The sequence below is a fragment of the Crocodylus porosus genome, unplaced genomic scaffold, assembly GCF_001723895.1.
Source record: "Crocodylus porosus isolate Cpor-Errol unplaced genomic scaffold, CroPor_comp1, whole genome shotgun sequence".
Lineage (NCBI taxonomy): Eukaryota > Metazoa > Chordata > Crocodylia > Crocodylidae > Crocodylus > Crocodylus porosus.
The window spans coordinates 19,078,587-19,094,567 of NW_017728907.1; the positions used below are offsets into that span (position 1 = coordinate 19,078,587).

A 15,981-nucleotide genomic window follows, 5' to 3' on the forward strand; every position below is an offset into this window, starting at 1 on the left:
GCTACTGAATCTCCGAATCTGAATCAGGAGACCAGTTAAAAGATCAGAATCAAATCAGAAGCCTCCGAACCAATTCGGAAAAGATTTGGCTGATTTTTTGTGGGGGGAGATTCAGCCATAGACTAAACTGGCAGCAGTTCTCACCACGCTGGATACAGTTGCCTCCAGCTGGTAAGTCTGTTGTGGAGTGGGGAGGGAAGGAATTGGGGCTGGGACAAGCTACCCAGCCAGGGTGGCGCTGGAATTGGGGAGGGAGGTGGGGGAGCATGGGATGTGGGTGCAGCAGTGCTCCGAGTGGGGGCTATGCCCTGCTGCTGCTTGTCCAGTGGGGGGTGGGGTTGGGGACAGGACAGGATGCAGGTGTGGCTCACTCCAGGTGGAAGGGGGCAAGGGGCAGCAGGCCATAGTCCCCATTCCCAGTGGTGCTGCATCCCGTGCCTACCCCCTGTGCCCCAGCTGGGCAAGTGGCAGCAGTGCCTGCCCCCCTGCAATGACTGGGCAAGTGGTAGCAGCACCCACCCACCCTGCCTGCCTCCCTGCCCCGGCTTGGCAAGTGGTGGCAGCAGCACCCACCTGCTCCCCCACCTGTCTGGGCAAGCAGTGGCAGCAGTGCCCGCCCCCTTTCTTGCCTCGGCTGAGCAACTGGCAGCAGCGCCTGCTCCTCCCTTGGCCCTCCCGCGCCTTCATCGGTGCTGGGAGCGGGGTCTGTGCTCTGCTGCTGCTTGCCCAGCTGGGACACCGGTGGGGTGGAGGGGCATGACGCAGGGGTGACTTGCTCCAGGCAGAAGGGGACATGCAACAGCAGGGCATAGCCCATGCTCCCAGTACTACCGTACCTGCATCAGTGCTGGGAGCAGAGCTCTGCCCTGCTGCTGCTTGCCCAGCTGGTGTGGGGGTGCAGCTGTTGCCACTGCTTGCTTGGCTGGCGTGGGGGGGGGGGCACAGGACGTGGGCACGGCACTACTGGGAGCGAGGGTTATGCCCTGCTTCTGCTTGCCCGCTTCTGCCCAGAGCAAGCTGCACCCGCATCCCACCCCATTTAGCTGGGCAGGCAGCAGCAGGGCATAGTCCCTGCTGTGAGAGCTATTGCGCCTGCATCTCGCACCCCTTCCTGCCCTGACTGGGCTGCTTGTCTTAGCCCCAGCATCAGCCAGAATCCCTCCATCCCCCATGCCCCTTCCCTCCTCTGTTCGCCAACCTCTGCAGACTTAGCAGCTGGAGGCAGCTGTGTCCAGCATGGTGAGGACTGTTGCCTGTTTAGTGTATAGCTGAATCTCTGAAGTGGCACCGGATCTTCGGATCTGCTTCAGCTGAATTGAGTTGGAACAGTGATTTGAATCACTGTCCTTCCAAATTGGCCAAATCTGACGCGAATGTGTGCCACTTCACACAGGCCTAGTAAGCACCATAATAAAATGTTTTGTTTTTTTTTAAATTGGGTGCTGATCAATTCACAAAGGGATGCTTTGAGTCTAACAAGATTGAGAACCACTGATCTAGAATGGGGGTGTTTGGCTGCAGATGAGATCTACCTCCTGGTACTAAGACATCCAGTCTGTGGGGTTCTACCCTGGGTTTGAAAACTTGGCAGCAGGTAAGTTTCATAGTAGTTTGGGGTCAGAAGGGACCTGAACAGATCATCTAGTCTGACCTCCCCCCCCTCTACCCCCCTCCCACTGATAGGAGCACATGCTGGGATCACACAACCCCAGACAGGTGTTCATCCAACCTCTTTTTGAATTTACCCAAGGTAGGAGCGAGGACCACTTCCCTAGGAAGTTGGTTACAGATCCTAGCCACCCTAACGGTGAAATAGTGCCTCCTAATCTCTAATCTGAACCTAGTCTCCAGCAGCTTCTGGCCATTGTTCCTCATCACCCCAGGTGCTGCTGGGGGGAATAGGACCCTTCCTATTTGCTGATTTATTTATTTTTTTATTTTTTTATTTTTTTTCCCCCTAATGAGTTTGTAGGCAGTCACCAAATCCCCCCATAGCCTCCACTTGCTGATGCTGAACAGGTTCAGGTCCCTCAGCCTCTCCTCATAGGGCCTGCCCTGTGCCAAGGGGGTGGCCTTCCTTTGAACCCTCTCAAGGCAGGCCACATCCTTCTTAAAGTGCAGCACCCAGAACTGGATGCAGTACTCCAACTGCAGCCTAACCAATGTCACGTAGAGGGGGAGTATCACCTCCTCTGGACCGGCTTGAGTTGCATCTTTGGATGCACGACAAGGTGTGGTTGGCTTTGCTGGCTGTGGTCCGGCATTGGCAGCTCATGTTCATCTTGGAGTCAGTAATGACTCCAAGATCCCTTTTCACCTCTGTGCTTACAAGGGGGAAGCTCCCCAGCTTGTATGTATGCTGTGGATTCCCTCTCCCCAGGTGCAGCGCCCTGCATTTATCTACATTGAACCCCATCCTGTTACCATCTGCCTACTTCTATAGTCTAAATCTAATTGCAGCCTCTCTCTCCCTTTGAGCATGCCTACCTCTCCCCACATCTTGGTGTCATTGGCAAACTTGGACAACCTTTTTTCCTCCCCCTCGTCCAAGTCGCTGATGATCATGTTGAACAGTGTAGGCCCCAGGACCAAACCCTGGGGGACCCCACTATTCACATCCTGCTATGCCGGGTATGACCCATCCACCACCACTCTCTGGGTGTGCCCCATCAGCTAATTTTTGACCCATCCAACTGTGTAGGCATCAATGCCACAGTTGTTCAATTTATTAATGAGAATGGGGTGAGAGATGGTGTCAAAGGTCTTTTTGTAAAGTCCAGAAAGGCTATGTCCATGTTATGGCACTGCTCCCTGTCTGCCAAATTTCTGGACCCATGGGGAGTCTCATGGATTGGAGTGTGTATGGAGGTGGCATGGGGCCCAATTCCAGCATGTGGGGGTTCAGTGGGGGCAGTTCAGGGTATGAACCTGATGCTTATGGCCCAGTCCAGCCCACAGACTGGCCTTGCACCATTCATCTGGCCTGTGGGGCCAAAAGGTTGACAGCACCACTGATCTAAAAGGATCCTATCTAAACTGACCTTTTGTGTATTTTGTAGTGTCCCTTGGCCACAAGCTGAAAGTTCATGTAACACTTTAGTTATCTGCAGTAAGGTTACAATCAGTTTTTCTCTAATGCTTGCATCCAAGATGTGCATATGCAAATCATTATTTCTTGCAATTGGCCTCCAGTGGGGAATTCTGTTTTGGCACAGTCTTCTCCAGAACTTGCTTGCAATGGGGGAGAGGACAAATCTTCTCCTGCACTCTAAAACGTGTCTTTCAGGATGTCCTTTGCTTTCAGTCAGATTTTTTTTGCTGAAAATTGTATGTAATTGCTTTCTCCTGAGGACTTGAATGTTGCGTGTGCTGTTGCATATTTAAGAACTAACTTACCTCTCTTGTTATCAATTGGTGGAAAAGAGGAACCTTTTCCCTGTTGGTATTGGCTCTTTACTGCTGGATATATTTTTGCTCGCTTTTTGAATTCATTGAAGCATATGTGGAGCTTTGTATTCCCCAGGAATAGGAGGTGTTTAATGTTATTTTTAGGAGAAGAGAGTAATATAACATCTCAATTATTTTTATCAGTCCTAAAATTTGGAGGTTAACTTCTTTTAATGATTATATCTTTTTAAACAAACAAAAAAAAAAAAAAGTGAAGATATGCAGTTTGCTTTTAATTGCACATTTAATTGTTTTGGATTTGCTATCAGTTTGGAATTATCACTTCCAGTTTAATCAGCACCTGACTGCAGCATTCAAAGGGTAATATATAGCAGTAGTAGCACATCATGAATCATTAAATCTTAACAGATAGATAGTCAAAAAGCCTGAGGCTGAAATCTATTTAATATTTGCAGGTTAGTCTAAGCTGTGTAGGTGGAACTGATGAGCAAGTGAACAGGCGTACACTTTTGGTTCCGGAAATGCAGCTACATGCTTGCAGTGGCCCAGGCCAGAAGCCAGGGGGTGCTAGAGCATGCCTCCCTGCTCAGCTGGAGAGGACAGCTTGGGCCAAGGCTAGCCCACCCACCCTGTGAGGGAGGGGTTTGCAGGGGAGGTGCAAAGCATCTTGGGATATTGGGGGTCTGTGAGTTGACTTGAATCTGGAAGGGATCTGGGACAGAAGTTCAATAAACCAATTTAACCTAAATCAGTTAAGTCTGATATTGCATCCATCCAGGTTTGCCTTAAACCAGTTTTGGCCATTTTGAGAGCAGTTAATGTGCACTGAACTCTTGTTGCATTACACATTTGAACCAATTTTTAATCGTTTAAATTGGTTTGTGTGTAACTTCTGCCCTAGCCCTAAGGGTGAGCTACTAATGTCATGCTAAAAAATTGAGCCTTGGGCAAGAATTTTGTGCAGTAGATACTTTTGCAGATTAGAGGAAAGTAATTTCCTCTTGCACTCCAAGATAATTTCCTCTGTTTGAAATGCTTGAATACAGTGAGTGCTTAAAACTTAACAGGAAAATATTTTTCAAACCTTTTTTTCCTAGTGCTAACTTTAAAAAAAAATCTTATACAGCCCTACTGTTAGCACTGTTGTATTCCAGCCCAACTGCATTCGATAGTACTCTGCTTTCCATATGGTACATAAAGGAAATCTGGTTACTTGTGGAATTTGGGGGCTGGGAAATGAACTCACTGTAGCTACATGCTTAGGTTAGCAGAGTTGAACAGAGCTCCATTGAATGTTACTTCTGGAATTCAAGTTTGGGAAATGAATTAATTGCAGTATGTATTTAGGCTAGCAATGCTGAACAGAGCTCCATTGACTGTTGCTCATGTTCAGCCAGTAGAGGATGCCGTTGAGCGGCAGTTAGGGTGTGCTGATTTAGCCCTTCTTGAGAATTGAAATCAGCATTTGAGAGCTAGATACGAAGTGACTCTTTGCCCTGTTTCAGCTCTCTTAGTACCTTTTTAAAGCCACCTAGTAAACTTAGAAACCACAGAAACTTTTAACTTGCGTTAGTGTTAAATAAAAATTATTTACTGAGCCAGAGAATTTACATCAGTATCCTTTACTGCAGGGACATCAAACTCATTTTGCCCTGTGTGCCAGGTGAGATTCTCTGGGGTGGACTGCAAGCTGCATCATGCTGCCCTGGAGCCAGAGTGCAGGGCCAGTCTGGGGCATCACATGCAATGCACTCTGTCAGCTCCACCTGTCCCAGGTAGTGTGCACCAGACCCACTAAGGAGCTTGCACTGTAGGCCCTATGCCGTCTGGACTTACTGCTGTGGGTGCTGCCTGTGGCCGAGGAGGCTGGCACGATGAGCTGACTACATGCAGTGTTTTGCTGGACTAGCCCTGTGTGCTGGCTCCAGGGCCAGTGTGGATTGGGCCCCAGGCTGTCTGTGCATGCTGGAGCCCAGGGTGCAGGACCAGTTGGGGCATGCTGCACACAGTACATGCCCTATGCTTGCTCCCTGTGCTGTGGGCAGGGCCTGCAAGCCCTGGAGTTAGGCTGGACCCAGTGCTGTGGGCACGGCATGCTGTACCCCCCTAGATCAGTTCTGTGTGCTGGCTTCAGCACAGCCTGGTCTGGACCAGCTCCAGAGCCAGCACACTGGGGTTGGTCCAACATATGTGCCATAAACAGCATGTGACTCAGACTGACACCCCTGTCCCATGGTGCCAGGTTCAGTCCATATGCCAGGCCAGCTCTGCACGCTGTGTGAGGTGTGCAGGGTCATTTGGAGACACAGGCTGAATGATGCAGCTTCATGGGCTAGATCCAGGTGGTGGGCTATGTTTGACACCCCTGCTTTATTGCAATCCAAAACATGTTTCCAATAATTTAGAATATAAAATAATTCCCAACCTGAGTATTCATGCATTTGTTAAATGTAGCTTTTACTAGAGGTTCCATCTTGAAATTTCAAGTGCTGCAATTTTGGTTTGGTTTTCCATACCCAGCATAATGCTTTTCTCTATTGTATCATTTTTTTGATGATTCAAAGTTGCTAATAACCATCACACTATTTTTGTTTAATAGATGCAATTTTTAATTTTGGAGACAATTGTTTATGTGAATCACGTTGAAATGTTCCTCATCTACAATTGCTGTATATTTTGAGCGAATGACCAGCAGGTGACTTTAACTTTTTGCAGTAGACAGGACAGAGTGGCACCTCATTAGTCGCTATAAATGAATTGGTCTGTAAAGTAAGCTGTAGCCTCCAGAAGTTCACGCTTCTCTGAAATGACTTAGTCTCTAAGGTACCACCCTGTAATACCTTCTACCCATCTTGAGACCAACATAGCTAAATCTGTTTGTTAGTGCCTTTCTCTGTTTTTCTCTTTTTTTAAATATATTCTCTGCAGCTATAGTTTTGAGATGCCTTTTTTCTAGTAGACAATATGTATTCTTTTTTTCTCGTTTATTTGTATAATAACCTATTCTAGTGACTTCAAGTGAGAGAATTGTTAAATTGCCAAAAGTAAGCTAAAAAACAACAAAACAAACTCTTTTTATGTTTTTTATTATTCCTGTGGGGAAACTTTTGTTTTTTTTCCTAGTTTTATTTTCTGTTTCCATTTATTTGGTCTATCTTCACTTTTCTTATTATAGCTAACAAGTGAATTGGTAGCTATAACATATGGAAAGTGAATTAAAAGTAATCAGAACACCAAAATGACAGTGAGACTTAAATTTCAACTAGAACTGATGACAATGATAAAATTTAGTAAACTTTTGAACAGAAGATCAAGTGTGCATTAAGACGCATGGATGCAGTACCAAGAAGGCTACCTAAGACATACTTGTGATAAAATACTTTATTTTTTTCATTTCCACTCTTATGATACTACTTATACAAACACATAATAGATGCTCTTACAGAGAATTAGGAAAATCAGAAGACTGAGTTATGTTACCCGTCACAGGGGACAAGTTAATTTCTAAGCAGTAAAGGACTTTTGAAGTAATAATTCAGGTGAGGAATGTAGAAGCCGAAGTACATTTAAGATGGAAAGAAAAGGCAGGGTGCTAGGTACTTTTATTGAAAATCCAGAAGAGCAGAAAGTATTCAATTTACTGAACAAAAAATAGTGATGTTTCCAGCTTCCATGTAGAGAGCTCTTGTATTCTTATGGGGCAATGTCTCCAATGCACAAGTGATGTATGGACAGGAATTTGATTCATCTGCATGACCAGAGCTAGGAAGTCTTGTCTTGCTGGTCACTGCTTCCTGATCAAATCAAGTAGCAAAGAACAGAAAGGAGAATAATTTGTTTCCTGTCAAGCATTTGGAAGCAGGCAAAATGAAATCTGGAAAGTGCTAAGTTTGAGAGGTAAAGACATCAGTAATGGGTTGCAGCCCAACTGTTTTAGCACCAAAACCAGGTATGTTCGGGTTTTTTTGCAGTCATTTCAGGGGAATCGGTAGTCTCTGAACTTAATGCCTGTTCCATGATGATAGTGGGCTAGAAGAACCAAATTCCTAATTCTTCTAGACCTTTAAAGTGCTTTTGGCCAGTTCCTCTAGTGCCTGAGGCCAAAGGGAATAGTGGGTGCAGCCATACCATTTTCATGTTCTTCCCTTCTTGTCAGTGCTCTTCCACCTTTCATGTAGGTTCCCTTGAACATGCTAACTATTTTTCACAGTTTTATCTCAGTACTATGGACCCAGTCTCAAGTTAATCTCTTCTCAAAAGTATCCTGAAAGTACTCTAATCCCTTAAGGGGTTTAGTTTAACCACCAGCACAAACGAGTATAAAATTTACTGCACAGAGATTAAATATTTTGGATATACTGTAAGTCAGAGCAAAATTAAAATTAGTCATGACATTTAAGGTCCTTGCTGAAAGGGTCTAGCCACAACGACACAGGAATAAGTGAGTTCTTCCTTAACATTGGCCAGATGCTGCTAGCAGATTTTACTGGTTATTTTACCCCAATGGCTCCCTTGATTGACCTGACGCAAACAGTTTCCAGGAAAGTACATTAGATATGAGTGTTTCATATCTTTAGGAAAATCAAAAGGATTTTATGCAGTAAGCCTCAACTGAACAATCCTGATTTTCTGCTAGGAGTCCTACAGAGAGATATCTAGCTGTAAAATAGTAAATAGATTCCATGTGTTAAACTACTCAAAGTATATCTTAGGTTGATCTCTGACCATGTGTTTTTAAGTATCTGAAGACGATGAAACAAATAGATGCCAGAGCCACTGACTGGAATCTAGCTCTGCAGGTGAAATTATTCGTAGTCTATCATAAGTTAAATGTGAGAGTAACTGTTTTCTACTTTTTTTCTCTGAGGGTAATCTCTGGTCTGGCTGTGTAGGCCACACTTCTAGAAGAGGGGTGCTGATGGTGCAGGACCCACTGTCTTGTATCCAATAATATCACTTCACCTTCTCTTGCTGTTCAGAAGAAGAGCTGTAGATTAGAAGGAATTGCTGGTGAGACTGAACATAACATTTTGGGAATGCTGGGCTCTCCATGGTGGTAGATGAACCTCAGGTTGTAGGACCTCTTCTTGCTTTTTGTTTTATGATAACTTGTTGGTTAAAGACCTGCTACTGTTTGTGGGGAGAGGGTATCCTGATCTGTTTTTACTTTTGAGCTATCCCACCACTTTATGCGCCCACTTTATCCAGTATAGATTAAATAAAATTAGGAAGCACAGCTGTAAAAATGATCTATTCTTATAGAATTAGCTAAACTTGCCTTTAGGGAGATCTAAATATGGACTCAAAATAGTATGATTTTTAAAATAAATTTCAGTGAAACTTGAGCAACTTGCATACAAATGCAGAATGCTCACTTTTTTCCAATAAATAGGAAGAGAATATAAAATGTTGTAAATAATATACCCCTTGATGTGAAATGTAGGAGTTTGCATTTTTAATAGTCACTTCTGTGGTGCTCGAGGTCTCTAATTAAATATAGAAATCATATGCCTGTTGTAAATGAGGCATGAAATGAGACTTTAAAAACATTTCTTGCATGGTGGAGACTAAGTTTGGATTCCTAGTACAATAAGTTCATTTTTTGCCAGTTGAACAGCAGAAAATTAACTTAAACTGATTGAAGACTGGGAACAGAATTCTCGTGTTGAAGGGAAAATCTTTAATAGCCTAACCATCTCCTGTGCCATATGAGTAAAAGACAGAACATATGCTGAAGCTAAAATTCACTGTGTTTCATCTTCCACTGGTGTGAACTGCTTTATGCAGTTTAAGTTGGTGGTGGAGTGGGCACCTACTGCTCTAACATCTGTTGGGTTGAGTTAGCATGTCACGGAATCGCTGCCAGTCTCTATCTGAGAGAATGTAGTAAAAAAAAAAAAAAGAACCCTGGGGCTTGTGTAGGGAAGAAGCTTTATATTTTCCTAATTTTCTGGATGAGTTTTGTTTCACTACGTTTAAAACCAAAAAACGCCCCCAATGTTAGTAGAAAATGTTAAAAATGCTTCTTGTGTGAACAACAGGTGGTATCTGTTGTGCCAGGTCATGGGTGGCCAAGTCTGGGGCCTTTGGGATTGAGGTGCCAACCAGGGTCAGGAGTGAGCGGAATTCAGGGACCGCTAGGTCCCGAAGCCAGGAGGAGGTCACTTTAAGGTCAGGGTCTAGGAACAAGCCAAGTCGGAAAGCTAGGAGATGAGGCAGAGAGCGGAGTCGGAGAGCAAGCCAGAGGGAAGGAAAAGCAAAGTGGTTTAGCATCAAGTTGAGCCCTGTTATCTCAACACTTCCTGTTCCTGTGCAGGAGTTTATATGAGGTGGAGTGCAGGGTTAGCTAAACCTAGCCAACCACTCTAGTGACAGGAAGCAGATGGAGGATTAGGTTTCTTTTGGGCCACAGCAGAGAAATACCACTGATGAAATGCTTAACGGAAGCCTGGATATTATTACTTCTGGGCAAGGAAGAGTTCTGGCAGTTTGGATAGACAATATTATGCCAAGTTGGAAAATGCAAGTAAACCTCGTGATAGAAAACCTGATTATGGAACAATTTGCAAAGCACTACTTGCAGGAAAAATAGAACATTGCAATTCATCAGTATCAGAATCTAGAGTGTTCCTCTGCATTGTGGCAAACAGTATTGGGCCATAGTACATAATGGTTAGGGACAGAAATTACACACAAACCGGTATAAATGATCAGAAACTGGTTCAAATCTGTAACGCAAGAGATGTTCAGTGCATGTAAACTACTTTTAAACTGGCCAAAACCTGTTTAAGACAAACATGCATGTATGTATGTAGTATGAAACTTAACTGATTTAGGATAAATTCATTATTGAACTTCTAACCCCGGTTCCTTCCAGATTCAAGTTTTGCACCTCCCCTGCAAGCCCTCCCGCCCTCTTTACAGGGTGGGTGGCTAGTCTTGATCCAAGCTGTCTGCTTCAGCCAAGCATGGAGGCATGCTTTAGCACCCTCTGGCTTGGGCCGCTATAGGCATGTTGCTGCTCATTGTTGAGAATAATCATGAGTGCTGCCAGCACTGTCCTCTTAGAAAATAGAAGGGTGTATTTTGCCAAGAGTCAGGATGTGAAATATGGACTGAGGCAGACCATAAAATCAATAATCCACTGGTGGTCCTTCACACTAAAGAAAATGTCACTTCTAGTACATAAAGCAGGTACAAAAAACTTAAATGCTTTTGAGATGAAGCTTGATCAGTTTGAGTGGGATTCTGTGACATGATTGTCCGTGACAATATGGGACTAGACTTGATGACCTAGAGAAGTCTTTGCTAATTTTATTTTCCTAAGCTAACGTAGGAGGTAGTAAACAGGCTGGAAGCTGAAATTGTGGTATTCTTTCTGACTGGTGTCCACAGGCTTCACAGATAGAGCTTCATAGCCAGTGACAGCAGCATTTTACTTTTGGGCTGAGCACCCTGTGTGCCCAAGTCTGCTGATGTGTGCCAGACCCAAACTTTGCTAACGAGGGTGCTTCAGGCTTGTTCCAAGCAACTGCTGCCAGTTCACTCACTGCTCTAGAATCTAGTTTTGAAAACTGCATTTCTTTCCTGAAAGATAACCCCCCCCCCAAGAAAGCTCTCGTCTCTTGATGGCTTACCGAGTTGATTCAAGGTATGTACAATGCAGTGTTTATTTAAAAACTAACACTACCTCTAGATCTAGGATACATAGCCAAGTATTCTCCTTCCTTAGCCCACCTATGGTATAGATTTAGTCTTTTTGTAATCTCTGCAGAATGTCTTTTAAGACCTTCTTTTCTCTTCCTAAAACAAGCAGTTTATATTAGTGAGATTTCTAGAATATAGAAATACAAAGTTTTTCTTATTTACTATATTTACTCAAATCCAAGATCAGGGCTTTCCCTTATTTAACATGGGGAGGGGAAGCTCTTGGTTTTGGATTTAAGTATGAGGGGGCAGGGGAAAGGTGTAGGCAGCTATTGTTGCTCTGGCTCTGTCTGTTCTGGGGTCAGAATAAGAACCAGAGCTGCTGATTGCTTCTCCCCCTCCCTCTTGCCACAGCCTCTGTTCCCCTTCCTACTACCCTCATCTCTCCCTGCCCTCCAACTCTGCCATTTACCTTTGCTCTGGCAGGCTCCAGTCCTGTTCCAGCCTGCAGTATTGAGCATGTTTTTGCTTTGGCCCTAGCCTGGCCCCATAGTGTCTGTGGTGATGACAGCTTGGAGTCGGGGCTAGAACTGCCAGGCTGTTGCCACTACTAGGCTCTGAGCTGGGCCCGGAGCAAACAGGCTCTGTGCCTCAGGCTGGACTAGGGCTGGAGCATGGGTGAGCCATGGGGGGAAGGGAGGTGGAGGAAGATGAGGGAGAATGGGGGATCCAAGACTTCAGGGGGGCAGACAAGTGGTGGGGGTTGGACAGGCAGCAGGGGACAAGGTGTTAGGGGGTTAAGGGACAGGGGTCAAACTGTTTTGCTTATATCTATTTTCATCCTCACCCCTACTGCCTGTCCCCCTGCCACTGCTTTTCTTGCTGCAGCAGTGAAGAGGGGTGGGGGGAGTTCAAATTTAAGATAATCCTCCTATAATTAGATTCTATACATAGAAAATTTAAAAAAAAATGTTTTATGTGTAGAATTAATTATTGGGGGGTTCATCTTAAATTTGGGGTCAGCTTAAATTTGGGTAAATACTGTGATTTGTATACCCCAAATACCTGTTCTCTGTCCTGTGGACTTGAGAATAAGTATGACAAGCTTACAATTATATTGCTTATTATCTTTTTACTTTTTCAGTGAAAGGGTTGTGGTTAGCTTTGTTTTGTATGAACAGCTACTTGCAATTTTTCAATTTTTTTTTTAAAACACATTTGTAAAGATTTTAAGGAGACTTTTGGCAGAACTGTGAAAATAGACTTAATTCTGAAAGGCAAATAGTTCATATTAAGGAACTTGTGGATTCCTTTTTGAATTATAAAATGATTTGTGTGTTCATGGGTCTCTGAACAGACACTGTAAACTCTGTAGAAGAAAGATACCAAGGTTAGGCAGAATATTTAGCATACATCCAGTGCTCATGCAGTTTACAGTCTTTTATTGGTAATGTTGATGGAGAACTTCAAGTTCGTTACAATTTCCTCCCTCTCCCTCCCCTTCATCTTTTATTTTATAGCATTAGTGTAACATTAAAAATGCTAAATCCAAATGCTGATGTGCTTTTCCTATTATGTTAATTTCATCAACTTATCTAGCTGAACTATTTGGCATACATGAGTAAAACTGTGTACAGTACACTGCTTTCTTCCTTATACCTGAAGAACACTTTTTTGCAGTACCAAAGCTTGTCTAATTTCATCCCAACTATACAGTTGGTCCAATAAAAGATGTTCTCCCCCCCCCCCCCAAAATAAATAAATAAAATTTGCATGTAGTACATAACTGATTAGAATTAATATTTGGCATTTTCTGGCAACTTTGAGTATTCTGCTTTTTAAAAATTCAGCTTTATTATCTGCTCTGTCCCTTATCTGATTTCTATTGTGGACAATGAAAGTAGGCTAGTTGGTTTTGGTTATTAGTTCTAATTCACTGATACAGTCTTGTAATATTTTGGTTGCACACCTTGCAGTAGGGTACAGGTTTGCAGTGACAGCTTGCAATTCTTGTTTGACAGTAAGATGCTTATTTGAAGAAGGGACAGAATGATTTTAGGGTGAAGGCAAGGAAAACCATACTTGTTCTTTGAGACCTGTCTTCTAGCGTTCATTCATCTTTGGAATTTTGAATACCAGCAAACAAAAAAGGTCAATTAAAGAGATCAATGTGAAGATTTCCCAGTACTAAGAAAGAAATATTAGACCATGATAAAATTTAGAGAATTTGGATTTTAGGGCTCATTCTTCCAAGCAAACAAAATTCCACAGAAAATTGAAAGTTGTAAGTGAACATTTTATTCATTTTGTGTTCTTGCGTGAGTGAATTTATCTGTATAACTGAATTTAGTAACGTTCAACAGTGAGGTTCCTTATGCATTTTGATCCATGTTATTGTTCAGTGCTACAAAATGACCTTTTTGAGAGAAGTCCTCCAAAATATTCTTCTGAACAGTGCATGTGAAGTTCTCCTGTGATAAATAAAGGAAGCCTGTTTATTCCTTTTAGTGCACAAAAAGGTATCGAATTAGTTCCTACATTGAAACGCTTTTACTGTACGTATTCAATGCCTCCTGTAATTCTTAACACTCCATTGGAACTGTGGAATTTTTCTTGGGTGACATTAAAACTTCATATAATGGTTGCTACGTACATGTTCCCAGCCTTCCAGTTGAGGGTTAATTAGGAAGTTGAGCTGGTGCCAGTATTCTTTTTTTGTTATGCCTGTTCCTGTTGTTATGGGGTAAGGCCTAACTATCTCTTACTGGTAACATAACAGTAAAAAATAATTTGTAGCAGGCAACTAATGAAAATGGCTATAATTTTAGAAAACCAACATCCCAACAGGTAGGCTAACTGGAGGTAACCTGTCTTTCAGTAAGTTTTTTTGCAAGTCAAATTTGACTGTTTTCACATGCACTGTCAAATTATAAATATGGTGCCACTGGTGCCCAATCTTCTAGTTGTGCAGGTGGAATGAGTGATGCATAGCTGGTCCACAGGCTGCATTGGGTCTTGAACCACTCAGGCCCCATGCTGCCAGATCAGGTCCTGTGCTGCTTCACCCAAACCCTGTTGCCTAGATTGAGCCTTGTGCTGCCTCAACCTGGCTCTCACATGCCCGGATCGGCCCTGAGCCCCCTTGGTTATTCTGCTGTATGCCTGGAGGATTTGCCCCTTGCAGCCTCTGCTCATCCCACAGGTCCAGAAATTTGGAAGCAGTGGAATGGCAGTGTATCATGCCACTGCTCCTTGGCTGTCAGATTTTCAGAGCCATATGGGAGCTCTGTGGGCTGGATGACATGGCTCCATGGGTCAGGGGTTGAGCACCCCTGGGTTGGAATCTTGCACCAAGAATCATGGGTTTGTGACTTGTGTAACTGTGTGTCATTCCTTAATTACAATATAGGGCAAAATAGTTTTTAACAGTGTGGCATGAAACTGACCTTCCAGAATGATTCACATTTTTCATCAAGTTCTTAAAACTAAAGGTCTGTTTGTCATTTTCAGTTGTAGTCATTCTTTTAAAATTAAGAAAAGAATTAATTTTGTTATAGACATACAGTGTGTTTTATTGTGATTGTTACAAGTGAAAAGGACACAGACCATCTTATGTGAAGGGTAAAGGAGTTTTGGAATAACATTATTGTTCTGTTACTCATTACATCTTAAAATGGACTTCTGGAGGCAGGCTTGTCTGGCCTCCTTTAACTGTTACCTCAGTCCATATGCTGAATTCTAATCTTCAGCTTTTTAACTACTGCTCTTATTCTTACTGTTTGGTTGGTAGTTAAAATCAATGAAAAAGGTGGCAGTTCAGGAATTAGTAGCTATTATAACAGTACTGGAATGTTGTTTTTGCCATGATGGTCCAGGAATTATGCAAGAGGCAAGGATTTTTATGGGTGATGTCTTTTTATAGATATGACACATCTTTTTGTGGTATTTCCAAATAGATTATGATGCTGCAACAAAATGAAGTAGTAAAACAAGATAGACACCTTGCAACGTAATAGCTTAAAGGAAAATTAATTTTGATCATAATTTCTGACTCCTTCATTTCAGGGTCAGATAACACTAATGGATGTTCCTGTATTTAAAGCAATTCAGCCAGAGGTGAGTAGTTCATCAATTTTTTTGTTTGTTTGTTTTCAATTTTTAAATGAAAAGAATCAGTGTTTCTTGTGATGGCAGCCTATGAACATAAATTTTGGAATTGCAGAATATAAGTACATTCAATTATTCTTACTTTTCCATTTATAGTTTTGAAATGGATGGTTTTAAACATTAATGTATCTGGAGCTAATAACTATTTTGGGAAAGAACTCTGTATTTTACCCTCACTTGAATGTGCTTACACATCAAGCATCTGAATCTCTTCGTTTATGCTGTTTCTGAATGTTAAACTGCTTATATATCAATCCTGATACTTTAAATGATCCAAGTATTCCTTGTAGCTGAGAAACAATTGTTTGATTTCTGTCCTCTCTCTCTCTCTCTCTCTCTCAGGATCTATAGCAGGGGTAGGCAACCCCAGGCATGTGTGGCAGTCTGTGGTGTGCACAGGCTTTTTTCTTGGCAAGCATGCCTCAGGGCAAAAATGCAGGGGAGCTGCCAAGGGGCCAGATCCTTGTTGTGCCAGTGCAGTCCTAGCCCCTTTCCTGCTGTTCACCTTGAAGTGTGTGTACCTTCTCCTGGCAATGAGCTGGACTGGGGCTCCATGGACCCCAGTGCAGCTGCTTGCAGCCTTCCCACTGCCTGCTGCAAGCAGCTTAGGCTTCATGACAGGCATATGTGCCTCACGGTATATGGTGGGAAATGGGCTGGGACTGCATTGTCAGAACAAGGATTGGACCCCTTGCATCTGCTACAGTGTGCCAACTTCTTAAGTTGAGGTTGCAGGTGTTTTTGGCACTCTGCCCAATA

The 15,981-nt window shown here is 43.2% G+C and overlaps 1 protein-coding gene across 5 annotated transcripts in view; it reads left to right on the forward strand.

The window, feature by feature from the left end:
• Positions 1-15,981, forward strand: part of RALGPS2 (Ral GEF with PH domain and SH3 binding motif 2) — a 233,884-nt gene that overhangs the window by 42,400 nt on the left and 175,503 nt on the right. For all 5 annotated transcript variants that reach the window (XM_019530901.1, XM_019530905.1, XM_019530903.1 and 2 more), the window contains exon 4: positions 15,121-15,171. In XM_019530901.1, coding sequence (XP_019386446.1) covers positions 15,121-15,171 — 51 coding nt within the window. The remainder of the gene's footprint in view (positions 1-15,120; positions 15,172-15,981) is intronic.